Below are 27,634 nucleotides of genomic sequence, written 5' to 3'. Positions count from 1 at the left end.
TGACAGCACTATGTGCTCAATTTGAGTTGGGTTCTGGGCCAAGTTCTTAACATTAGCTCACAGCCTTCTTGGGGAACTAGACAAAGAGATGATGATAACCCAATCTGGCATGCCAGGAGTTACTGGCAGTTCCATTTTTGCAGGGTAAGGTAGGGAGATGAGGCTGGAGAGTCTACATGGATCTGGTTGCGAAGGGTCTTGAAGGCCTTGCTTTTAAGTGGGTGAGACCTCACCATCTGCAGGGTGGACACATCACTGGTTGCTGGAGTGGGAGATGGACTGGAGCACACCAGAAAGATTGGTCAGGAGCCTGGGGCAACTTACCAGGGGGAATCTGGCATATGCCTGCCTGAAAATATATTTATAATTCTTTATTTTTTGTATCTAAGAGCTAGAAATTATAAAATAACATCAGGTAATAATCAGGGTTGTGTCAGAGAGCAACCCTGTACGTTGGTTAAGGTATATTGCTGAAATAAATTAGCAATTGAACTTTAGGTGGTTAAATAGTTTTTCCAACTTTGGAATTTCTTATTCATTACAAGGGAAATTAATTGGGAAAGAAAAAAATCAGAAAAATTTACAATCTTTTATGCTCTAGTAAAATTTATATATCAGTGGGAACTCTCTGTAGCTTAGAAGTTTGAAATGCAAAAGCTAAAACCTGACAGTAGCTTCCTTTGTGTTAAACTGCCAAAGCTCATCGCACAGGCTGGTCCGGCTGTGTGGTCTCACCTCTTCTCATCCAATCTCACCTTGCTCACATGGTTCCCAACTCTCCCTACCCACACGCCCCACTTTTTTAAAAAATTTATTTTTTATTTATTTTTGGCTGCGTTGGGTCTTCGTTGCTGCGCAGGCTTTCTCTAGTTGCAGCGAGCAGGGGCTAAACTCTTCCTTGCAGTGCACAGGCTCATTGAGGTGGCTTCTCTTGTTGCAGAGCATGGGTTCTAGGCATGCGGACTCGGTAGTTGTGGCACACGGGCTCAGCAGTTGTGGTTCACAGGCTCTAGAGCTCAGGCTCAGTAGTTGTGGCACACGGGCTTAGTTTCTCTGCAGCATGTGGGATCTGCCTGGACCAGGGCTCGAATGCATGTCCCCTGCATTGGCAGGCAGATTCTTAACCACTGCACCACCAGGGAAGCCCCAGACCCGTTATCTTGAGATGGCATAGTCGTGGGTGTGCTGGGAAGTGTTTGTGCCAGTAAGGAGTAGTGGGGGTTGGGCTGGATGTGCTAAGGACGGCACATCTAACCCTGGAGTGTCCCAAACAGTGGTCCTCATCTTCTGTCATGGTGTCTATCAGTAAAACTAGAAAAGCGAGGTGCAGAATGAACTGCTCCTCCTAGGAGGTTGGTGTAGAGAAAAGTCCCTGTCAATAATTGCTCAACTCTTGTTAGGCACAGATAAGACAATTCATATGAATATATTTTTTATAAACTAATTCACCAATATAAGCTTAATATTATCTACATTACTTTAGACTTTTTCTATAACAAGGTATTCACGAAAAATTACTATGAGATAAAGTATGTTAAAGAAACTTTAAAAAATAAATAATTGCTCAACTCTTGTCTAATACCATGCAGATCAGCTGGCAGAAGAAAAGGTGGCTGAGGGACTTTAACTCAGAGTTCTCAAAAACGCACTTTTGGGGGGTTAAGCCCAAGGTTAGACTGTCGGTGTGGAGAACCTACTTCAGATTTAAAAAGTATGAAATAGCACCCAGGCGAATTTTGGCTCACTTAGTTGAGGTGGTCATACCATAAGGTGTTAATCATATGGCATAATGTAATAAAGCCAATGCTAATGGTCTGGTCAGATGAACAGTACTATCATAAATATATCCAAGTTGACTCAGGCATTTCTAATAGGCCATTTACTTTTTGTCTCCCCAGCCAGGGGGCATCTCAGAGGCATCTCAGAGGTCTAATTTCATGAAGACCCAAGCCTGACAGTGGTGGGCTCAGGGAAAGTGGACTGTAATCATATGGAGGGCCTTCAGACTGCACTAATGCTGGTGGAAGCACAGCTGCTGGAGCTGCCACTGGGATGAGTGGCAGAAGGTCTTGGCCTTAGCCCAAATGCAAGCACATTCCAAGGGGCAGCAGCTCTCATTAAAAACAAAAGGCATGGGCTTCCCTGGTGGTGCAGTGGTTGAGAGTCCGCCTGCTGATGCAGGGGACACGGGTTCGTGCCCCGGTCCGGGAAGATCCCACATGCCGCGGAGTGGCTGGGCCTGTGAGCCATGGTCACTGAACCTGTGCGTCTGGAGCGTGTGCTCCACAATGGGAGAAGCCACAACAGTGAGAGGCCTGCATACAGAAAAAAAAAAAAAAAAAAAAAATAAGGAACAACAAAGTTAGCTGAGAAATATGTTCCTTGTGAGGGATTCAAGGCAAGGAGGTAATAGTGAGGACAAGGCGGGCCATAGGGATAGTACTGAAGGCAGATCTCTGTAGCAGTGAGCAGCTTTCCAAGTTTATTGTGGAATCTGGGGTTGCCAGCCATGTAAGGCTGCAGATGAACATGTGTGGGCCCAGGGCATGGAGAGTTCCAAGCAACCTCTTGAAATGCTGCTTCACCTGAAGCACAATAAGGAAGAAAGGATGAGTTGCTGATCTAACAGGAGATGCCTACCCACACCACTGGCCTTTATTAGGTGGGAGCTGAATTTAGAGAACTTGGGTATTTAAAGCTGCTGGAAGCTTCCAAGTCCATGTTCAACCTGAAGTCCTGATTCCACCACGACAGCCTATCCTCTCCTGTAACTTGGAGCTGAGGTGCAGCATTCGTAGGGGCCGGCAGTTGCCCAAATTGATAGAGAGCACTTCCACAGACCAGGAACCTGTCACACTGCTTCCCAGACAACAGTTGATTTGCTCTTCCACCTTCATGCTGTAGTATGCTCCAGTCTGCAGTAGTGCAGGCTCCACATTCTTTGTGGTGGGGAAGGGGAGGTGCCCCCAGAGGCTGTGTGTGAAGGGACACAGATGTTATTTTATCTGTGACTTCTACAGACAGCACTGAAGAATTAAAGATAGTGAAGGAAATGTACCTGCAGGACTAGAGTATTACTCAGACTTCTGGGCATGGACACTGCCCCTGCCAGAGAATGTCATGGTGCTGTTGACTACTCCATGGAATTACTCAACACGCTGCTCACCACTGTCAGAACGGAGTAATCTTTAAGTGGTGGAATACCCAGGTGGAGGACACGAAATGGCCACTTCCAAATGCAAAATCAGAAATTCAAAGCTCTCTGTGTTTTCTGTGAACAGAGTTGATACCTTCAGAAAAGTAGACAAAAGCAGGGCAAGAACCAGGATGCAGCAGTTCAATATTCTGGGAGTAACAAATATACACTAATGCAGTGGACACAGAGGATTGCCCAGTCAAGGGAAAAAGTGGGTGAGAGCCTTTTGACAACTCCCTTGAGGCTCTAACCTCCCTTGTCAGATGCACATCAGGAAATGGCAAGTCACAGAAGTAGCAGTGCCCAGAACATCTCTAGGTGGCTGGGATCGTCACACCCGAAGCTGAGCATGCCCCTGACTGCCATGTGTAGTGTAACTACAGTGCAGAACAACTGGCGGGGGGAATGTCTGCACAGATTAAGCCCCTACTTTAGGGATTATCCGAGGGTCAGAGTCAAACTGAAGCCCAGAGGACCTGGGTTACTCAGGAATTTTTATCAACCTCTGCCTTCCAGATAGGGGTCCTGAGTTCTGAAAGCTGGGTTTGGAACAACATCCAGAATCATGGACTGTGTGAGGTCAGATAACCACAGTCTTCAAGGGCAAACTGGGTGGTAGTAACTGATGTGATGTTATCAGTTAGGAGTTGCTAAATCAAAAAGGGACACACAGTTCAAATGAACTGTCCCAGGAGAAGAATACAGGTAAGAAGCCAGTGGACACATGAACCAGGGAAATCTGACAAAAGTTGGTTTGAAGCAGAAGGTGGGAAGCATAATTTAAGTAACTCCTGGGCCAGTGCACAGGTGACTGCACTTTCTTTACACTGGGTGTAAATAGTGGGGGTGAGGAAAACAAAGCATTCCATTAAAGGTAGAAACCCTCCTATATAAGAGAATCAAGTACAGTAAAATGCTTATAGACCATTTTCTTACTTTTTTGTTCCTGTGCTTCTCAATTTTTACAATTTTATAATTTATCTTAATGGTCAACTAATTTCTATATTGTTAATGAAGGTCCATGTTGGTTCTGATACTTGGTAATTCAGACTAATTCAGACTATTCAACTGAGGCAGTTCTGAATTATGAGGAGTGTTTGACATTCTTAAGTTCTCAAAACCCACACTACTGTGAACCTTGACTCTCAGTAAATAAAATGACTATCTTCATGTAAGCTTTCATGGTTATTATGTAGAATGGAAATTCTCTTGCATTCAATAATTAATACACTTAGTCTCAAAGCTCTTCCATATCACTTTTCTCCAATATGATGTCTCTGATGCTGAATGAGGTTTGCAGTCTGGTTGAAAGCTTTCCCACATTTATTACATTTATAGGGTTTCTCTCCCGTGTGAATCCTCTGATGTTGAGTCAGATGTGTACTTCGGATAAAGGCTTTCTCACAGATTTTACATTTATAAGGTTTTTCTCTAGTATGAATTCTCTTATGTTGAGTGAGGGCTGAATGGTCACTGAATGCTTTCTCACATATATTACACGCATAAGGTTTCTCCCCAGTATGAATTCTCTGATGCTGGGCTAGGGCTGATTGGTCCCTGAAGGCTTTCTCACACAAACCACATCTGTAAGGTTTCTCTCCAGTATGAATTTTCCGATGTCGAGCAAAGGATGAATTATCCCTGAAAGCTTTCCCACATTCGTTACACTTATAAGGTTTCTCTCCAGTATGAATTCTTTGATGTTCAGTAAGGGAAGAGTTCACCCTGAAAGCCTTCCCACATTCATTACATTCAAAAGGCTTCTCCCCAGTGTGAATTCTCTGATGCTGAAGAAAACTTGTACTCTGATTGAAGGCCTTCCCACATTCATTACATTTATAGGGTTTCTCTCCACTATGAATATTCTGGTGTTTGGTAAGATGTGCCCTGCACACAAAGGCTTTGTCACATATGTTACATTTAAAAGGCTTCTCTCCAGTATGTATTCTATGATGGTGGGCAAGGTGTATGTTTCGGATAAAAGCTTTTCCACATAAGTTGCATTCAAAAGGCTTCTCTCCAGTATGAATTTTCTGATGATAAGTAAGTGAGGAACTCACTGAGAAGGCCTTGCCACATTCCTTACATTCATACGGCTTCTCACCAGTGTGAATTCTTTGGTGATGGATGAGGTGTGTGCTCTGGTGAAAGGCTTTCCCACATTCTCTACATTCATATCGCTTCTCTTTAATAAGAATTTTCCGATTTGCATTAAGTTTTTCAGTATGAATCTTCTGATGTTTATTGAGGGTTGAACTCTTAGTGAAGACTTTTCCACACTCACTACACTCAAAGGCTTTTTTGCTAGATTGAAATCCCTGACTCTGAACAAAGGATGAGCTCATGGTGCAGTGCTTCCCAGATTCATCACATTTCTGGTTACCAACCACAGATGAAGTTTTCTCATGAGCAAGCATCACTTGCTGCAACTTTATCTCCTGGCTTCCATGCTGCCATTCCAACAGTGTATCATATTTCCAGTGAGTATCTTTAGTGAATCTTTCCTTTATCATCCACTGACCCAATTCTCCTTCAGGAATATCTGCCTTGAGAGTTGATTTCTTACTCACAGGTGTAGTCATCCAATCTGAAAGACATCAAAAATTCAAATGTCTGTTTTATCCTAGTAAAACATCTAGTTGGGATAAGAACGTGACCTTGTTTATAATGCTAACAGAGACGTTGTAATTTTGAAGATTTCTTGAAGTGAAGATAAAACAGGAAAAGGGAGAAGAGGTGAACAGAGGACATGGCAGGAAGGGGTTGACAACTATACAATGTATGAAGCAGGAGAGCTTGGAGCTGGCATTCAGAAGTCACAGGCCTGAGCTGGGATCCTGAGTACAATATTTATTTTCTTTGTGATTACAGAGAAGTTACCTGAATTTTGAAGCCTCAAAAATACCTGTAAGACCACACTATGCTAACAGATAAGAAAAAAATGTACCTTATCTGTTTTAGTGATATGGTCTTTAAAATAACCTAGATGTGACCTTAAGAAACCATTGAAACTAGAGGTCAACACTTGGTAGAAAAAAAGTTCAGCTTCGGAGTAACTACTAAAACCAGCATTTATGTTTTATAGACACATTTTAGCATTCAGATGGAAAATAAAAAGTTAGGCTACTATAGAGCCTGTGAAACACTGATACCTACTAATAAAGTTAGAACCTCCTGCTACCAGTGAGGAAGCAACATCTTCAAACCTATATGAATAATGTGACATTGATATAAGGAAAATGTACCATGAGGATGTATATGTGAACATAAAAAATTAGGAAGAAAGCAGCAAATCTGCCAGGATATATCCAGTATGTCTTGGAGGCAAGGCCCTGAATTTGGGGAAAGGAGTATAATAGTCATTAGAAATGGGACTCTGCTACTGGGATCTGGGCCAAGGTCTCATGAATTGTCTGACAAAATTATTCCTCTCCCCCAAAACAAATTCCACACTTACTCAACAACAGTCTCACTTGGTCTCATGGGTATCCTGATATTAACAAGTAGAGTTCTGAATGCATACTAGTTTTCTGTACGTATTTGTGAATATCTGTCTTTTGTGTTAAGTCTATTTAAGACTTTGTACTAAGAAATGCAATGATAAGGACTTGATACTAACACAGATGATGCAAAGATTCCTGGGAAAGCCTATCAAGAACAAGCCTCCCTCAATGCTTTTTTCTCCTACTCACTCCAGAAAATCTATAAAGAGCTATAATAATAATAATAATAATAATAATAATAATAATAATAATAAAACTCCTTGTACTTACCTGGAAAAGAAAGTTAAACAGGTGCACTTTAAGGCTAAAATCCTTGTGAGCTTAGAATAATATATCCTTGCTCAAAACAAAGAATGTTTAAAGTTAAACACCAGTTTTGCCAAATCTCAAAATCTTAAGAACTGACTTTCGCTTCTGGACCTGACAAAGTAGCCTGTGGAAGACCAGGTTCTTGCAAAAAACACCCAAAAAATCTGAATTGAAAAAAAAAATCTGTCTAAAGGCATCAGATATCACTTGAAGCCAACTTGATAGTCTAATATTTGGGATAGAAGGGAAATACAGAGGTGATTCTAACAGTGTTTTTTTTCGTCAGAGAATCTGCTGAATTCTTAAACTTCTCAGGGCAAGAGACTAAGCTAAGCAGAAATTCAGAATTCTCTATAGTCTTATAGTACTGTTGAGCCAAAAACTGGAGTTCAGGACCTTCTGGGGGGCTGTGGGGTGAACAGTGGTCAGAGTAAACATGTAAAGCTCTCAGTTGGGACTCCTGGAGGTCTACAACCTAACAGCAAGGGCAAACAAGAGATAGGTAAAGCTTCATAAACATTCAACCCAATCTCCAGCTAATGAGTCCCTGGGTGGATGGATTAGGGTGGTTTGCTTGTACTCCAGCTGTCTACCAGAGGGAAGGAAAATTTTCTCTGGAGGAACATAACATCACCCAGAGCGTATTCACTCCTTCACACATGATGTCAAGGATTCAGTCAAAAAGTACCAGGAGTACTAAGAAATTATTGAATCAAGAGAAAAAACAGACAATAGAGAAAGACCCTCAGAACTCAGATACCAAAATTATCAGACATGGGGTTTGAAATAAGTGTGACTAACATGTTCAATAAAACAGATAAGAATGAGAACTTTAACAGAGAATTGGAACAAAAGAATCCAATGAAAATTCTAGAACTGAAAAATATAACTGAAATTAAGAACTCAATAGATAGCTTTAACAGTATATTGGACATTGGGACTTCCCTGATCGTCCAGTGGTAAAGAATCTGCCTTCCAATGCAGGAGACAGGGGTTCGATCCCTGGTCAGGGAACTAAGATCCCACATGCCACGGAGCAACTAAGCCTGTGCGTCACAACTACTGAGCCTGTGCGCAACTAGAAAGCCCGTGTGTCACAAACTACAGAGCCCACGTGCTCTGGAGCTCAAGTGTCACAACTAGAGAGAGAAAAAACACGCACGCCACAACTAGAGAGAAGCCCACGTGCCACAGCGAAGAGCCTCTGCACTGCAACAAGAAGATCCTGCATGCCACAACAAAAACCTGACACAGAGAAAAAAAAAATTTTTGAATAAATAAATAAAATGAATAAATATTTTAAGAAACAGTATATCAGACATAGCAGAAGAGAGGAATAGTGAACTAAAAAAAATACATAGGCAGAAAATATCCATGGTAAAACCTGGAGGAAAAAATTTAAAAAGACATATAAGACATGGTGAAAACATTTATTAACACATGTGTGACTGGAGTTCTGGAATGGGAGAAGGAAAAGAATGGGGCAAAAAACACTATTTTTTAAAAAAAAGGTTGAAAAATGAATTTGAGAAGCACAACAGACTGCAAGCAGGATAAATTCAGAGAAAATCCACCTAGGTACACCATAGTCAAACTACTGAAAACATAAGATTAATTTGAAATTTCCTTGAGAGGAAAAATATATTACCTTTAAAAGAGAAAAAAAATAAAACTGATAGCTCTCTTTTCAACCAAAAACAAGGGAAAACAGAAGACAACGAAATAGGAACTTCCCTGATAGCACAGTGGTTAAGAATCTGCCTGCCAATGCAGGGGACATGGGTTCAAGACCTGGTCTGGGAAGATCCCACATGCTGTGGAGCAACTAAGCCTGTGTACCACGACTACTGAGCCTGCGCTATACAGCCCATGAACCACAACTACTGAGCCCTCATGCCACACCTACTGAAGCCCACACACCTCGAACCTGTGCTCCGCAAAATGAGAAGTCACGGCAACAAGAAGCCCACGCACCGTCACAAAGAGTAGCCCCTGCTCACCACAACTAGAGAAAGCCTGCGTGCAGCAATGAAGAACCAATGCAGACAAAAATAAATTAAGTAAATTTAAAAAAATAGCTCTGTAATTGTCTAAAAAAAAAAAAAGACGACAATGAAATAGCATCTGAAGTGCTGAAAATTGCTAAACTAGAACTCAATAGAAACAAAATGTCCCAAAAAGGTAAATATGAAATGGATATTTCTGTACAAATAAAAACAGAGATTGTGTCACCAGCAGGCCCATATTAAAAAAAAAACAATAAAAGGAGTGTTCCAGGCAGAAGAAAGATAATCCCAGGTGTAAAAGTAAGAAAAGGCAATGGAAAGAGTAAATAAAAATATTATTGCACAGAACAATAATTATAATGTCTTGAGAGGTTGAAAATATATACATAATTAAAATACATAGCAAAAACACCACAAGACATGAAAGAAAGAAAATAGTATTGTTTTAAGCTATTAGCATTGCCTGGGAATTATTTATTTTGGATAGTAATAAGCTGGTTTTACTTATTAGACTTACCAATAAAAGACTGGTTAAAGAAGATACAAGCTCATACAGTCTTTAAGACTAGTTAAAGAAGGTACAAGCTCATTGGAATATGGAACAGTAAAAATAGTTGATTCAAAAGAAGACAAGAAAAAAATGGACTTAAAGCAGGTGAGTAAAATTAAAATTAAATAATGAAATAGCAGACGTCCAATCCTATACATATTAGTAATTGGTCTAAATTCTCCTATTAAAAAACTAAGGTTGGGCTTCCCTGGTGGTGCAATGGTTGAGAGTCTGCCTGCCGATGCAGGGGACACGGATTCATGCCCCGGTCCGGGAAGATCCCACATGCCACGGAGCAGCTAGGCCCGTGAGCCATGGCCGCTGAGCCTGCGCGTACGGAGCCTGTGCTCCGCAACGGGAGAGGCCACAACAGTGAGAGGCCCATGTACTGCAAAAACAAACAAACAAACAAACAAATAAAAAACTGTTGTGTGGCTGGATTAAAAAAATAAAATCCAACTATATGGCACTCAGGAGAGAAATATCAAAAATATAGATCCAGAATTAAAAGGAAAGAAAAGAATGGAAAAGGATATCAAGCAAGCACTAACCACAAGAAAGCTGGTATACCTACACTAATATCAGACAAATCTCATAATATTAGAGAAAACAGGCTTTAAGATAGTTCATATTGACAAAAGGTTCAATTATCTAGGAAAATATAACAAATCTACATTTTCACATAATATAACTTCAAAATGTATAAAGTAAAAATTGAGAAAATAAAAAGGAAAAATAGAGAAACCTTAACAATGATAGTGAGATATGTTTACATACCATCCTCAATAACTCACAAATCAAACCATTAAGAATAGGGGATCTGAATAACAAGATAAACAAACTTGATCTAAATGATATACTTATAACACTATACCCAACAATGACAGAATATACATATTTAAGTGCATATAGAACATTTACAAAAACTGAACATATACTGGGAGGTGAAGTAGTATGAACACATTTCACAGGACAGAGATCATTCAGAATGTGTATTCTGAACTCAGTGGAATTATGCCAGAAGTGAATAACAAAACACCAAAAAGACGGTTAGAAAATCCAGATATTTTAAAACTAGTCCATACATTTCTAAATAACTGATAAAGAAATCAAAACAAAAATTAGAAAATATTTTAAACTTAATGATAATAGAACCATGAAATGAAACTCACAAAATGCAGCTACAGCATGGTTAGAAGGAAATGTACATCTATCTATCTGTATCAATTATCAATCTCAAGAAATCAGAAAAATAGCAAATTAAATACAAAGGAGAAGGAAAGAAATAATAAAAATAACAGAAATCGATAACTTAATAAAAAATTGACAGACCTCTATCAAGACTAATGGAGAAAGAGAGAAGGCACATATTACCACTATCAAGAATGATAAAGGTGACATCAAGACAAATTCTAAAGAGATTTATAAGATAATAGCATAATGAGGAAACTTTATGCCAATAAACTAAAAGACTAAATTCTAGGAAGGTATAGTGTATCAAAACAGATGCAAGAAGAAACAGAAAATCTGAATGGTCCTACATCTAATAAATAAATTGAATCTTCCATTTAATACCTTCTCACAAAGAAATTTTCAAGCAGAGATGGCTTCACTAGTGAATTCTTCTGAACATTTAAGGAAGTCCAGTCTGTATACAAACAGGCCAGCGGAACAGATTATAGACCCAGAATCAGACCTATGCCCATGCAGTCCCCTTATGTATGACAAAGGTACACTGCAGTACAATGGGGGAAATGATAGTCTTTTCAGTAAATGATCCTGGGTCAACTGAATACCTTTATGGAAAATAATGAAAATAAATCTTCCATGTGGACTATAGACCTAAATATGAAAAACAAAAGAATAAAGGAAAACACAGAAGATCTTCATGGCATTAAATGTCTTAAGTAGGACACAAAAAGCATTAACTTTAAGAAAAACCCCAATTAATTGGACTATCCTAAATATTTAGAACTTCTGTTTACCAAATAACATCATTATTCGAAGTGTGAAATAATATTTATAATGCATTATGTATCTATATGACAGAGGATCAAATCCCAAATGTACAACCCTAAAATATATCAATAAGGTAAGATTAGACAACTAAATAGAAAATAGGGGAGAGACTTATAGATACTTTACAAAAGAGGATATTTAAATGATCAATAAAAAAATAAAAAGATGATCAACTTCATTAGTCATAAGTTGAGATACAATGAGATACTCCATATATCCTCTAGAATGGTGAAAAACAAAATTTTAATGACAATACTAAGTATATAAGAGGACATGGAACCTTCGTATCCTGCTGGCTGGAGTATAAACGGGTATAACCACTTAAAAAAACTATTTGGCGGTGTCTATTAAAGCTTGCAGGGACTTCCCTGGTGGTCCAGTGGTAAGGAATCCACCTTACAATGCACGGGACGCAGGTTCGATCCCTGGTCAGGGAACTAAGATCCTACATGCTGCGGGGCAACTAAGCCCGCAAGCCACAATTACTGAGCTCACATCCCTCAACTAGAGAACCTGCATGCCGCAAACTATGGAGCCCACATACTCTGGAGCCCACACCACAATTACAGAGCCCACGTGCCCTGGAGCCTGTGCGCCACAACTAGAGAAGAGAAAACAGTCACACCACAACTAGAGAGAAGTCCGTGCACTGCAACTAAGACCCAAAGCAGCCAAAAAAAATAAATTAAAAAAAAAAGCTTGCCTACTCATGAACATAGTACTCCTAGCTATATGCTCAAGAGAAATGTATAACGTACATTCTCTAAAAGATGTACAAGAATGTTCATAATAGTTCCAGTATTACTGATAATAGCTCCAAGTCAGAAATATACCAAATGTCTAGCAACAGTAGAATGTATAAATAGTGGTAGGTTTACAGAGTGAAATATCATACCTCAATGAGAATGAATCAACTATTGCTACATAAGACAACATGGATGAATCTCAAATACACTGTGAAAGCAAAGAAGCCAGACACAAAAGAGTAGACACATATGATTCCATTTATAAAAAGTTTTAAAATAGGCAAAACAAAGCTATGGTCAGGGTAGTAATTATCTTCAGGACAAAAGAAACAGAGGGGATGGGAGGGGATATCTGGTGTTCTAGGAACATTTTATTTCCTGATATAGGTGCTGGTTATACAGATGTATTTATACTGTAAAAATCTGATGAGCTGTACACTTATAATTTATGTATTTTCCTGTGTTAGTATTACTTCAATAAAAGTTTACTTTAAAAAATCTGGGAGTGGCTTTCAAAAATAATAATTTGGCTCAATAAAAACAACCAATTGCTAGCTTTCTTTTCTAGCAGCTATTAGATAGCTATATTTATTAAAGCCTTTTCTGGATTGTGATCATAAAACATATCACCTATATATAAGAGAAAACTGGCTTTTTAACGTTTTGTGTTACAGGAAAACACTCATCTAATTGTGTTATCAAGAGGGGGTCAAACACACCCTGGTTTCACGACGCTGAAGATAAACTGAGATGGGGAAAGACTGGACCCTCAGAGTCAGTTCTCACTGGGGCCCAGGTTACTTCATGGGGGCTGAATTAGGAGCAGTACCTGTAGCTGCATTGGGCCGCACTAAAAAAAAAGTATGGGTTTAAACTATATATCGATAACTCTAGGGTATCAAACAAGGTATGCAAGTAGTATGATCCAAACCCTATACAATGTAGTCAAGAGGTCACCCCCAGGGAGGGACCAGAAACTGACCCAATTTCCTCCAAATCATCAAAAGTTTCAAGACTTGGCACTATCAAGTACATCTGAGAGTGGGGGTGGATAAAATAAGGAGTTTTGGATTAAGGTCAGTTTATGAAGCCTTTATGCCCTCAGATCCCTTCCCCAACTCAGAGGAGCTGGAAGGTTTCCCTCTTCCAACTGAGGAAAGCCTCTAACAAGAAAGAGATACCAAAGAGATATCAAAACAATCAAAGAGAAAATTTGAGAACACAGTGCCTATAAAGGGAGATGAAAGTGTTTTTGGAAATCATTACCTTTAGAGGTAAGATATTACCATTGTAAAACACGAATAAGAGCTTACAAATAAAACAAGAGTTTTTGGAAATTAAAAAGGATGGCAGAATTTGAAAACTCAACAGAGAATTCCCACCATAAACAATTAGAAAACCAGGGAAAAAGTGAAACAACTATTTTTAGGCAATGGAAAAGCAATCCTGGAAAAGTAAACTCACAGTGACAGAAGCAGACCTGTGGTTACCAGGGGCTGGGGACAGGGGATGGGATTAATTGCAAAGAGGTAAGAAGGCATTTTTGGTTAGAGATGACAAAAATGTTATTCCTTTGATTTGGTGATAAATTTGTCAAAACTGATCAAATATTACACTTAAAATGGTGAATTTTATTGCATGTAAATTATACTTTAATGAAGCTCATTAAAAATATTTTAAAAATCTCAATAGATGAACTGGAAGACATAACTGAAGAAACCTGTCAAAAGTAGAACAAAAAAAAATAAAGATGGAAATTTTAATAAAAAGATAAAATTAGGGCTTCCCTGGTTTTTCAGTGGTTGAGAATCTGCCTGCCAATGCAGGGGACACGGGTTCGAGCACTGATCTGGGAAGATCCCACATGCCGCAGAGCAACTAGGCCCATGAGCCACAACTACTGAGCCTGCGCGTCTGGAGCTTGTGCTCCGCAACAACAGAGGCCACGACAGTGAGAGGTCCATGCACCGCAATGAAGAGTGGCCCCCGCTCACCGCAACTAGAGAAAGCCCTCGCACAGAAACGAAGACCCAACCCAGCCATAAATAAATAAATAAATAAATAAATATTTTAAAAAAACAAAAAAAACTTACTGGGGACAGTAAGATTTATATATATATATATATATATATATATATATATATATATATATATATATAAAAGATAAAATTAGAAGACCAGTCCAGGTGGTATCAGGCATTCCATCAAGAGAAAATAGAGAAAACTGAAGGTGGAAATTAAAAAATGCTAGAAGAAAATGTCCAAGATCCACAGGGCAGAAATTTAGATGGAAAGGCTCACCAATCCTCAGTGGATCCAAGTATAGGAGCACACCAGGGTACACCACTGAGAAACACTGGAGTAAATGAGGAGATCATGCAAGCTTTCAGAGAGGAAAAACAGGTCACAAGTGATGAAGAACCTGAAGATTTTGGATTTCTCAATAGCAGACTTAGGTCTAGAAAACAACAGAGCAATGTCTTCAGAATTCTGAAGAAAAAAGATTTCCAGTGTTGAATTCTATCTAGTCAAACTATCCAGAAAGTGTTACGGCAGGAAAAAGACATTTATAGACTTGCTAGGTTACCAAAAACTTATTCCTGTGCATCCTTTCTTAGGAAGCTACTGGAAGACATGTGCAAATGAAGAGAGAAGCCAAGAAAAAGGATGATGTGGGACGTGCAGGCCGGGAAAGACGGGATTTGCAGGAGGATGACAGCTAGGTACCTGCTATTCCAGAAAGGAGCAGGTCAGATGGCTCCAGAAGAGACTTTTCCAGGAAAATGAAATTGTCAGAATGACTTCTGATCTAAAAGTCTTGAGAATCGAGATGCAGACAACTAGAGAAGGTCTGAGATTAAATTAAATTAAATTAAACTAAATGAACCCTGGGAAGATTGCTTAGGAAAGCAAAAGCAAAAGTTGCCAGGACTTACTTCATGGATCAGCTGTGAATAGTGCTTCAGAATGTAAACAATGACTATTTCTCTGACCATTAAGTACACTATAACCCTACTGGAAGGATAGGGAATGGAAAAGGTAGTAAGACGAATAGTCGGGGAGGTGAGTTTAATCCTCACTTTTATAGAAGGAATTCAGTAAATAATGCCTAAAACTGAAAAGTCAAGAGGTAGCAATATAAACACATTCCTTGAAGACATGGAAACAAATGTACCAAATAATCAACTGAAAGAAGAGAAAATGGTTACTTCTAAAGAGGAGAGAATGGGGATAAGGGGGGATAAGAGGCCATCAGTTTTCATAATAAACATTGTAGTTTCGTTAAACTAAATGCATTATTGTTATGACATTTAATACTAAAAATAAAGAAAAAGGACAGAATAAGCTCCAAAAAATTCAAAGGAAAGAAATAATGAAGAGCAAAAATTAATGAAATAAAGATAAAATAGAAACGATCAGTAAAGTCAAAAATTATTTATTAAATTTATTAAAAAGGCAAACCTCTGATAAGATTTATACAAAAAAAAAAGACAAAAGTAAATTATTATTAGAAAAAATTCATGATTTCATTCAACAAGTACATACTGGGACCTGGTGAGCTGAGATACAAGAGCAATCATGGCCAAGTCCTTCCCTCATGGAGCTAAGGGTAGAAAGCATTATTTAAACAGGACACAGAAAGCACTAAGATAAAGATCATTAAGACAAAGACTGATTACGAACTTCTGCTAGTAAAGAAAGAGAAAAGATAAGCTATAGACTGGCACACATATTAACTGATAAAGTATTCAATTCCTAATTATATATAGAAGTCTTACAAGTGAATAAGAAAAAGATAAACTATAACAGAAAAATGGATGAAGAATATGTCACAGAACACAAATAATCAACATATGAAGATGTTCAAGTCCACCAGTAAACAAGGAAGTGCAAATTAAAACCACAATGAGATACCATTTCTTAGGAATTTTGGTTCAGTTCCTGTTACTTGCCAAAGTAACATCAACTGACCTGATTCAACTATTAGTATAATTTGTATCAACTAATTTAATCAGCAATCTGGGACCACGTAGTAGACCTGAAGAAGCATATACTCTTAAACCCACTATTTCTACACCTATGAATACACCTAAAGAAATTCCCAAACAAGGCCCATGTGTATAAGGAAGTATGTACAAGAATATTCAGGTCTGGACTTCCTTGGTGGTGCAGTGGTTAAGAATCCGCCTGCCAATGCAAGGGACACAGGTTCAAGCCCTGGTCCAGGAAGATCCCACATGTTGTGGAGAAACTAAGGCCATGTGCCACAACTACTGAGCCTGCACTCTAGAGCCCATGAGCCACAACTACTGAGTCCTCGTGCCACAACTACTGAAGCCTGCACGCCTAGAGCCCATGCTCTGCAACAAGAGAAGCCACCTCAATGAGAAGCCCACGCACCACAACAAAGAGTAGCCCCCACTCACCACCACTAGAGAAAGCCCGTGTGCAGCAATGAAAACCCAACGCAGCCAAAATTAAATAAATAAATTAAAAAAAAAAAGAATATTCAGGTCAGCATCATTCAAAAGGCAGCAAAAAGTCTGGAAACAACCTACAGGTCTATCAGCAAGAAAATAGTTAAATAAAGGTATAGCCATTGAAGGAGTATCAGAGTGCAGTTAAAAATGACTAGAGCTACACATCTCAACAAGGATTGAAAAAAATGCAAGCTGTGGAAAGGTATCTATAGTACAATACATATATATATGTATATATCAACTTTAAAGTGTGCAAAGCTAAACAATATTGCTCAGAGCTATGGATAAATGTGGTAAAGAGCAAGAAGAGCAGCACAGGAGCTAATGTAAAATTCAAGCTAGTGGCTCTCTGGTATGAAAGGAGGAAGATCTGATGAGGAGGGACACATCGAATTTCACATATGCAGTTTGTTCTGTTTCTTCAGCTGGACAGCAGGGTATGGAGGGTGTTTGCCCATTCTTCAGGCTGTTCAAAAATGTTACATATTCTGTTCTGTAGATAGGATTACACTATCAAAATATATTTGCTTTAAGTAAAAAAAGGAAATGATAATGCTAAGTGTTGAAATAAAATTATAGCATGTAAGAGAAATAGGAGCTGGTTCTCTACAAAAAGTCTCAACAAATTTTAGAGGAAAAATACACAGATAAAGTTGGAAATGAGAAAGAGGATATAATGTAAAATGTTAAAATTATAGATGAACCTGGAAGAAATGGACAAATTCTTAGAAATGCACAACCTGCCAAGACTGAATCAGGAAGAAATAGAAAATATGAACAGACCAATCACAAGCACTGTGATTAAAAATCTTCCAACAAACAAAAGCCCAGGACCAGATGGCTTCACAGGCGAATTCTATCAAACATTTAGAGAACAGCTAACACCTATTCTCCTCAAACTCTTCCAAAATATAGCAGAGGGAGGAACACTCCCAAACTCATTCTACGAGGCCACCATCACCTTGATACCAAAACCAGAAAAGGATGTCACAAAGAAAGAAAACTACAGGCCAATATCACTGATGAACACAGATGCAAAAATCCTCAACAAAATACTAGCAAACAGAATCCAACAGCACATTAAAAGGATCATACACCATGATCAAGTGGGGTTTATTCCAGGAATACAAGGATTCTTCAATATACGCAAATCAATCAACGTGATACACCATATTAACTAATTGAAGGAGAAAAACCATATGATCATCTCAATAGACGCAGACAAAGCTTTCGACAAAATTCAACACTTTTTGAAAAAAAAATTTATGATAAAAACCCTGCAGAAAGTAGGCATAGAGGGAACTTACTTCAACATAATAAAGGCCATATATGACAAACCCACAGCCAACATCGTCCTCAATGGTGAAAAACTGAAAGCATTTCCACTAAGATCAGGAATAAGACAAGGTTTCCCACTCTCACCACTCTTATGCAACATAGTTTTGGAAGTTTTAGCCACAGCAGTCAGAGAAGAAAAGGAAATAAAAGGAATCCAAATCGGAAAAGAAGAAGTAAAGCTGTCACTGTTTGCAGATGACATGATCCTATACATAGAGAATCCTAAAGATGCTACCAGAAAACTACTAGAGCTAAAAAATGAATTTGGTAAAGTAGCAGGATACAAAATTAATGCACAGAAATCTCTGGCATTCCTATACACTAATGATGAAAAATCTGAAAGTGAAATCAAGAAAACACTCCCATTTACCATTGAAACTAAAAGAATAAAATATCTAGGAATAAACCTACCTAAGGAGACAAAAGACCTGTATGCAGAAAATTATAAGACACTGATGAAAGAAATTAAAGATGATATAAATAGATGGAGAGATATACCATGTTCTTGGATTGGAAGAATCAACATTGTGAAAATGACTCTACTACCCAAAGCAATCTACAGATTCAATGCAATCCCTATCAAACTACCACTGGCATTTTTCACAGAACTAGAACAAAAAATTTCACAATTTGTATGGAAACACAAAAGACCCCGAATAGCCAAAGCAACCTTGAGAACGAAAAACGGAGCTGGAGGAACCAGGCTCCCTGACTTCAGACTATACTACGGAGCTACAGTAATCAAGACAGTATGGTACTGGCACAAAAACAGAAAGATAGATCAGTGGAACAGGATAGAAAGCCCAGAGATAAACTCACACACTTATGGTCACCTTATCTGTGATAAAGGAGACAGGAATGGACAGTGGAGAAAGGACAGCCTCTTCAATAAGTGGTGCTGGGAAAACTGGACAGGTACATGTAAAAGTATGAGATTAGAACACTCCTTAACACCATAAAAAAAAATAAGCTCAAAATGGATTAAAGACCTAAATGTAAGGCCAGAAACTATCAAACTCTTAGAGGAAAACATAGGCAGAACACTCTATGACATAAATCACAGCAAGATCCTTTTTGACCCACCTCCTAGAGAAATGGAAATAAAAACAAAAATAAACAAATGGGACCTTATGAAACTTCAAAGCTTTTGCACAGCAAAGGAAACCATAAACAAGACCAAAAGACAACCCTCAGAATGGGAGAAAATATTTGCAAATGAAGCAACTGACAAAGGATTAATATCCAAAATTTACAAGCAGCTCATGCAGCTCAATAACAAAAAAACAAACAACCCAATCCAAAAATGGGCAGAAGACCTAAATAGACATTTCTCCAAAGAAGATATACAGACTGTCAACAAACATATGAAAGAATGCTCAACACCATTAAACATTAGAGAAATGCACATCAAAACTACAATGAGGTATCATCTCACACCTGTCAGAATGGCCATCATCAAAAAATCTACAAACAATAAATTCTGGAGGGGGTGTGGAGAAAAGGGAACACTCTTGCACTGCTGGTGGGAATGTGAATTGGTACAGCCACAGTTCCTTAAAAAACTACAAACAGAACTACCATATGACCCAGCAATTCCTCTACTGGGCATATACCCTGAGAAAACCATAATTCAAAAAGAGTCATGTGACAAAATGTTCATTGCTGCTCTATTTACAATAGCCCAGAGATGGAAACAACCTAAGTGTCCATCATCAGATGAATGGATAAAGAAGATGTTGCACATATATACAATGGAATATTACTCAGCCATAAAAAGAAATGAAATTGAGCTATTTGTAATGAGGTGGATGGACCTAGAGTCTGTCATACAGAGTGAAGTAAGTCAGAAAGAGAAAGACAAATACCGTATGCTAACACATATATATGGAATCTAAGGAAAAAAAAAGAAAAAAATGTCATGAAGAACCTGGGGGTAGGATGGGAATGGAGACGCGGACCTGCTGGGGAATGGATTGGGGATATGGGGAGGGGGAGGGGTAAGCTGTGACAGGGCGGGAGTCGTGGCATGGACATATATACACTACCAAGCGTGGAATGGATAGCTAGTGGGAAGCAGCTGCATAGCACAGGGAGATCAACTCGGTGCTTTGTGACCACCTAGAGGGGTGGGAGGGGGGGTCGGGGGGAAGGGAGATGCAAGAGGGAAGAGATATGGGAACATATGTATATGTATAACTGATTCACTTTGTTGTGAAGCAGAAACTGGCACCATTGTAAAGCAATTATACTCCAATAAAGATGTAAAAAAAAATTATAGATGAATACCATGCACAGTTGTAAATGAATACATTTTATGGCTCAAGAAAAGATAATTTAAAGCTAAAGGGCAAATGTACAATTGATATAACAAAAAGAAACTAAACAGATTAATAAATAAGGAAGAAATGTAAAAAGTTATTAGCAATCTACTCAAATTAAGGGATCAGGTCATTTTCTTTAGGTTTACTGGGTAAACAATTTCTGAAGAATTAAAGCTATTTTGGAGAAGGGGGGGGGAATGACACCATTTGAGGGTCACACTGGTTTAACCCTCATCCTGACTTGCAACAAAATGGCAACATTAAATACATTGATATTAGTTAACCATCCTGAAGTTGAGTTTTCTGGGTTTTCTGTAGTGGGGTTAATCATATTTGCCTCACAGGCTGTAAGGTTGAAATGGGGCAGCTAACAAATCCCCGGAGATCACCCAGCACAGTGCTGATCTACAGGGGCTCAAATGTCAGCTCCCTGCCTACACTAGAACATGGTCCAGGGAAGAGAAAAATTTTAAAAGAAAGCTATCAGAAGGACTTTTTCTTACTATTATTAAAATTAAGTGTCTTTCTAAACCAAGAGTGATTGATGCAACAACGGAAAAGTTCTAGATCCGATCCTTTGAAAAATCAGAGATAAACCTACTATCATTGTTCTACATGGTTTTTGAAGTCCTAGCCAGTCATTAAGAAGTGAAACAGAAATAAAAAACTACACTAAAAATAATTCAGTGAACACTTTAAGAATAAGAATTGGAGAGTGACAAGGGGAATAAATATTTGGAAATGACTACCACTTCTTTACAGCAGCAATTTCCAGTTGAAAAACAAGGAGGTAGTTCTATTAAAAAACAGAACTATAATTTTAATAGGAAATTGAAAGAACAACTATAAAACTTTACTGGGGGAATTCCCTGGTGATACAGTGGTTGGGACTCTGTGCTTCCACTGTTGTGGGCCTGGGTTCGATCCCTGGTCGGGGAACTAAGGTTCGATCCCGCAAGCCGCATGGTGCAGCCAAAAAACAAAAACAAACAAACAAACAAACAAAAACCCCACCAAACAAACGACAACAACAGCAACACAAAATCCCAAAAGTTTATTGGGAAATATAAGATTTCTTTCCATGCCTGACTGGCTGACCACTAATCATCCTTCGTGAATCAGCTCACAGCTTAGGGTGTCCAGGAAACAAGAGGTGCTGGAACAGAGGATCATGAAAGGCATCTGGGAAGGACTGAACCATGACCTCATGGTTTTTCATGTCATTACTCATACCTGACTATAAAATCCCTTCTAGGCATAAAAGTCCTCTCCATCTTCACAATCCCCCCTCAAAAGTGCAATAAAGAATTAGTGTCAATGATGAATAATGGAAGAATAAATGATGTTATTAGGCCAGAGTACTGGGACAGTGGATTAATTTCTTTTAATTCCCATCCCTTGTCTTTTTTTGTTATAACACTGCTTGTATAATATAATACTGAGTGAAATATTAAAAATGCCTTAGTTTGGGTGTAATAGAACATACAAATTCAGAATGCTATTGGGGTAAGTTAAAAGATTTTTTTGATAACTGAGTTTTGGAGTTAAGACATATAAATTCCATAACAGATTAGATCCTAGACATTCCAGTAAACAGTTACTTACTGTAGGATATAAAGTCCTGCCTACTTCATTGGGCTCCTGTGAAAAATCAGTAACAAAAGGTTTTTAAAAATATTTTACAATTGGCCAAATGCTGGCAGAAAGTGAAATGTAATGTCTTGAACATGCCAATAGCTCTCTAAAATATTGGGGGGTTTAGGGAAAGGCACCCCTGCTCCCGTTCTTAAGCTACCAGATCCAATGGGTTCCTCAAAACAAGTAACAGCCACTAAACTGCCGTGTTCTCTGTATCCCCAGGCAACAAGTCTTTGCCACTTACTAGGTGCCAAGCACTGTGCTGGGCATGAGCAATACAGCAAAACGGGCAAAAAATCTGGCTGTGCTCGTATGGTGCTTACAGCCCAGTGCAGCACCAGCAGAAGGTGGAGAATAATTAAATGCTGAATGTAGGTACACGTGGATGAACAAATATGAAGGTGGTTGAAGAAATGTGCAATGTTTAGCTAGAAGAGCTGCCTCAGTAGGCACATGGTGACTGGCCCTGAGGACCAGAAGCTGCTCAGCTGTGTGTAACCTATGCTGTTCCTCCTCACTGGAGAAATGTGAGCAGAGACTGCACGGTCAGATGCTGAAGGGAACAACAGGACACACAAGCACAGTGGGGAGCTGTCCATCTATGCCAAATAGAGAGAGAAGAAAAATCATGGGGAGGAGGATCCAGGGAGGCACAAACTGCCACAAGAAAGGAGTGCCACATGCACGTGGGGACAAATATGGCAACAAGGTATTGAGGTGAACATGAAGGGAAAAGATGCTCGTTTCTCAGTCCACAGGCCTGGCGCACGTGCTGTGTTCCTCCCAATGCCTCCCACATGCAGCATGCTTACCAAGACAGAAGCCTCCCAGGGAGTCCTCCGGCATCCATTCTTCACCCTTTCCCAGTTGGGAAAACATATCTGGCTTGGGTCCTAAGAGTCCTGTTTTTGAGGGGAAAAAAAAAATGGGCCATATCTGTTCATACCAGAGATAAAATCATTGCAAGGATGAGGTATGGTCCATAGAACTTCCTGGAAATGGTGACCTGATAGGGGCCCAGGGTAGACACCAGTTCCCAGAAGGAGGAAAAGATGGTTTGGGCCTGACACAGAGAATCTGTTCCCGTCTTCCTCTCTGCTGGAAGGGAGGGAGGATTCGACCTCTAGTCACCTTTGAGACATCTGCACTTAGACTCCAAAGAGCCCTGTGCCCAGGACACAAAGGATAGGCACTGAGATAACATCCTCAGAACAGCTCACTCCCAACCCAAACTTCTGTATGGAACCAGTTTACGGGTCCCAAAGAAATCTCCAAATATGAAGATGAGACTTCAGAGGCTCCCACTTACCCAGGGACACCAGGTTGCTGTAGTTCTCCAGCATTACATCCCTGTACAGGGCTCTTTGAGCAGGGCTCAGCTGCGCCCATTCATCCTGGGTGAAAAGCACGGCCACATCCTTGAAGGTCACTGATTCCTGTAAGGGCAAACCCATCCCCGTTGACTGGTGGCTACTCCCTCACATGACTCTCTGGGAAATGCTGTGACCGTCTGCAGGGCTGTTAGCACAGAAGGGGGATGGTGTTCTGTGACAAGGGAAGCACTTCCTCAGGGTCTCCTAGGGGTCAAGCTTTTATCAGACTTCGTTCCCCTGAAGAAAAATACCTTGTGGAGAGGACAGGCCTCCTCAGCACTGGGACTTCACACTGGCTGTTCATCTTGCCCAAAACATTTTCTCCCATCTCCATCAATCTGCACAGCCCTGCCTGTACCCCCACCCCTATGACCAATCCTACCCAGGTCTTGGCTTCAGCATTACCTCTTCAGCACCCCTCCTCAACTGCTCCCATATCACCTGTGCAGGGCCATCCAAGCACTGTCCCACTTGCTGAGTTTTGGTTTACTTTTGGTTTCCCCCACTAGACTGTTAACTCCAAGAAGCTATGGACCATTTCCACATCTCCCTTGTCTTCCCATCATGTCTTCTAGAACATGGCCCATGTACCCAGCACCTGTTACAAATGTATTACTCAGCAACTCCTGCTTTTCTTCAGCTGAACCCAACACACATACACGGTTCCCATGGAAACAGTCCTTCTGGACAATGTGACCTTGTTCCCTCTGATCACAGCTAGTACCTTCTGTGGAAACACTTGGCTGAGAGGCCAAGAGAGCTGGTGTGAACTGAGAAGGAAGAGTTAAGTAGAAGCCCAGAGAAGAAAGGCAAGGGTCCAAGAGAAAGGACTTTTAGATTATTCTAGACCCCACTTGCCTAGCTGAAGTACAGGTGAATTTTGGCCTTTGGATTTTGGGCAATATCCCAGTATCCTTCCAATAAAGATCTGCTTTTGCTTAAGGTAGTCTGAGTTAGGTTTCTGTTACCTGCACCCAGAGCCTTGCACAAAGTAGGCTGAACCAAGGAACATTTGTTGGACTGAACCCATGAACCAATCTGTCAGGGAACATTGTTCACCTTTCTTTCATGGGCATAGATCTAATACCTGGCACATTTTACATCCCTAATACAGGTCTGCTGAATGGCAACCAAAATTATGGCAGCCTGTAAACACAAGATCATTGTGTGACACCAACAATGAATTTGAGGAAAAGGCTAGGGAAGAGAAATATCACAGTGGACTGGCACCGTGAAGACAGGTTTCAAAACAAAAGTGGTGCCTGAGATGGGTTCTAAAGGACAAGCTAGAAACCAAGGAGAAGGGTGAGCAACAAGTGAGCTGGGACTGGGTTGACATGGCACTTTCAATCGGCTGCTCAGCCCTTCCAGTGATTTCTGCCACAGATTCTTCCCCTGGACAGGTTTAAGTGTGAATGAATTAGAACAAATTTACCAAATTCATCAGAATTTGTACACTCAAATGAATGTTGTCTCCTTCAAAGTGGAGTCCATACCCTTATTCTAATGAAGTTAGCACTGCTCAAAGCTTTTCAGTAATTTATTGAAATTGAAAACATACCACTTGAATGATTTCATTTGTACCCAATATTCCTCTGAAGTAAAAAGCCAAATATAATTTTTTTTAAAGCCCAGTAAATCCCACCTTTCTAAGAAAGCATTCCAATTTCTCTCTTCTGTCACTCCTATGTTAGGTACTGCCTTTACCACTTTAGACTCTTATTTTACTTGCTAGTGGAAAGAGTGCAGGTTTCCACTTTGGACCAACCTGGGTTTCACTTCCAGTTGTGTCACTTAGGTGAGCTTTAGCAAGTTCCTGAGCTCTGACACCCACCAGGATGTGCCCAAGATGGGGGGGCGGGCAGGAGCGGGTCAGGCTCCTGAGAGAGACTGGACTGGGAGAAAAGCTCCTGGTCAGGGTAAACAAACAGGCCCACCCTCCTCAACTACTACATTCAAATCTCCTAAGGCAATTTAGAGGGGGAAGCCCACAGCAATCCCTCACTCACCTGGACCACGGTTGGCAGGCACCTGACTGCCATTCCTTCTTCTCTGATGAGCCTCAGGCTGGTAACACCTTCTACTGTTTATGAGGAGAGGACTGGGTCAAAAAATACCACACAGCAGTCCAGAGTGGGGCTTTGAGCATTCACACCCTGGGAATCCTCCAATACTCCAGGTAGTGAATTCTTAGTCCCTATTTGCTCCCAATCCTCTTTCCTCCTGGAGGGTCTTTCTGATGGCCTCCACTGTAAAGGGAATAGCTCACCTTGCAGCTACTCCCAGCATCCCCCACCAATTTTCCCCCTAGCAATCTGAGTCAGATCCTCCATATCTTCCCTTCTGTATTTAAATACTTTGACTTTTCTTGAAGAAAGCATCCTCTAGCCCGTTTTCACACTTTCTACACACTCTCCAGCCTTTTGCCCTTAAATTATGCTGAGAGATCTCAAGAAAAGTGTGTCTCCTGCCTGGACGGCTGCCTAATCCTTGGGCGGGGAGTGAAAGAAGTAGAGAAGGAGGGTCGTCTTCTTTCTCCTAGAAAAGAAGCTAAGAAGGCTGGATTTTCATTGTCGAGACGTCTCTCAAGGCCATGCCGTTCTCTGGCCTCAAGCCTCTCCTCCTCTGGCGCCCAGTTTGGGAGACCTGGAGTCAAAGGTGGGAGAGAAGCTATGTATTTGTGCGGGGTGGGGGTGGGAGTGGGCGTTGGGCGCCACGAATGTTAATCGTACAACCCACCCTCCCGCCCTCTGCCAGGTCCCCTGGGAAGCTGCTGCAGGGGCTGCGCAGCTGCTGACCCGGCCTCAGCGAGTTCCGGATACTGTGATCCGGACCACACCGGGAGCATCTACCACAGAGCGTAAATGGGCTTCCCGGAGTCGTTTCCAAAACACACGCCAGAGGCCCTGACCGCATCCTTTTCCACATGCACCCGCAGATTCGGACCCTAAACCCGAAAGCTCACACCTGGCCTTTTTGTCTTTGGAATCAAACCTTAGCCATACGTCCCGGGAAGTTTGGGGCATCAGATTACCGTCCTTCAGAACGGACCACGACCCAGACCTACTCGGTTTTCATCCGCCCTTCCCACCGGGCTCCACCACCCCAAGGCTGCTCCCGCTCTCCCGATGCGGCTTCGGCCACCGTGTCTAGTCACCACTGGGTTGCCCTTCGAGGAGCCTCTGCCCGCGGCGAGAGACCGCCACCGCCACATCGCAGGCAGAACACAATGAAGTGGAGTCTGCAGTCCGATTCCGAACTGCGCTTGCGCGTTGCCGGGAGACCCGCCGAGCCGGATTCCCTCAAGTCAGAGAGCTGCAGCGCTTCTGCTTCGCAGACTCCACTTCCCAGAGGGCGAATCAGCGGCAAGCGCCCGCACCAGCGCCGGGCGGAGAAACTGATACTGCGCGCCTGAGCAGATTAGGGCCCCGCCGCTCAGCACCCCCACCCCCCACCCCACCCAGGCCAAGGGGGTTTCCTTGCAGAAACTACATTTCCCAGGGACCTCGGCGGAGGCGTCACGGTTCCCTAGGCAGGTAACCACCCGCGCGCTAACCCGCACGTGAGGATTTGGTTCCGTTTGGGTCAGACTAGGGAAGGCAGAGACCAACGAAAAGTTAACGAAGGGATGAGGAAGGTCAGTCCGAGGAAGTGGCACCTGATCCGGTGAGTAGAGCTGATCCAGGACGGCCCCCAAGGACTCAGAAGGAGGCGACAAGTCGAAAAGGGGCGTTCCTGAGGGAGGACCGCGAGGAGATGACTTGAGAAGGCAGCGGGACTGTGCCTCGGCCACGGGGATGCAAAAAAGCTAACAGTGTGGCCTGGCGTTCGTGCTGGGGCGTGGTTCGGGCGATGAGTGGGGCCCGGGGACCGGGAGGACGGAGGTGCGGGCAGAAGGCTTGCGGACCAGTGAGGAGGCTGCTGCGGCAGTTCAGGACCCAGCGGATAGTGGCTGGGACTAGAGTGGTGGCCACGGGACCAAGGGCACGGCGCGAGAAACGTCGACAGGTAGAATAAACTTGGTTCTCCACGACTTATCAGGAGGAAGGAGCTGGATGCCAAGGAGTCTGTCTTGTACAACTGGGTGGTATTTAGCGAGGTGGTATTTATTTTTGTGGACAGTATTTTGCGGAGGCGGGCAAGGATGAGGTAAA

The 27,634-nt window shown here is 41.2% G+C and overlaps 1 protein-coding gene across 7 annotated transcripts in view; it reads right to left on the bottom strand.

Annotated features, from left to right (window-relative positions):
• Nucleotides 1–2,332: 2,332 nt before the first annotated feature.
• LOC137221988 (zinc finger protein 454) overlaps nt 2,333–27,634 on the bottom strand; it is a 51,690-nt gene continuing 26,388 nt past the window's right edge. The window contains exons 2-6 of one of the 7 annotated variants that reach the window (XR_010942238.1): nt 25,490–25,563; nt 23,417–23,543; nt 22,920–23,009; nt 3,059–5,783; nt 2,333–2,973 (exon numbers count right to left, since the gene is read on the bottom strand). Coding sequence is in view for 6 of the 7 variants with exons in the window: in XM_067732543.1 (XP_067588644.1) it covers nt 4,450–5,783; nt 22,920–23,009; nt 23,417–23,543; nt 25,490–25,522 (1,584 nt within the window). In the remaining variant the exon portion in view is untranslated. Of the gene's footprint in view, nt 5,784–22,919; nt 23,010–23,416; nt 23,544–25,489; nt 26,196–26,547; nt 26,892–27,634 lie in introns of those variants that run through there. The other 6 variants (XM_067732543.1, XM_067732546.1, XM_067732545.1 and 3 more) reach the window with 6 other exon arrangements.

This window comes from Pseudorca crassidens, chromosome 3 (assembly GCF_039906515.1).
Source record: "Pseudorca crassidens isolate mPseCra1 chromosome 3, mPseCra1.hap1, whole genome shotgun sequence".
NCBI lineage: Eukaryota > Metazoa > Chordata > Mammalia > Artiodactyla > Delphinidae > Pseudorca > Pseudorca crassidens.
The sequence above is the reverse complement of the archived record's forward strand: the minus strand, read 5'-3'. Positions and strand labels throughout refer to the sequence as shown.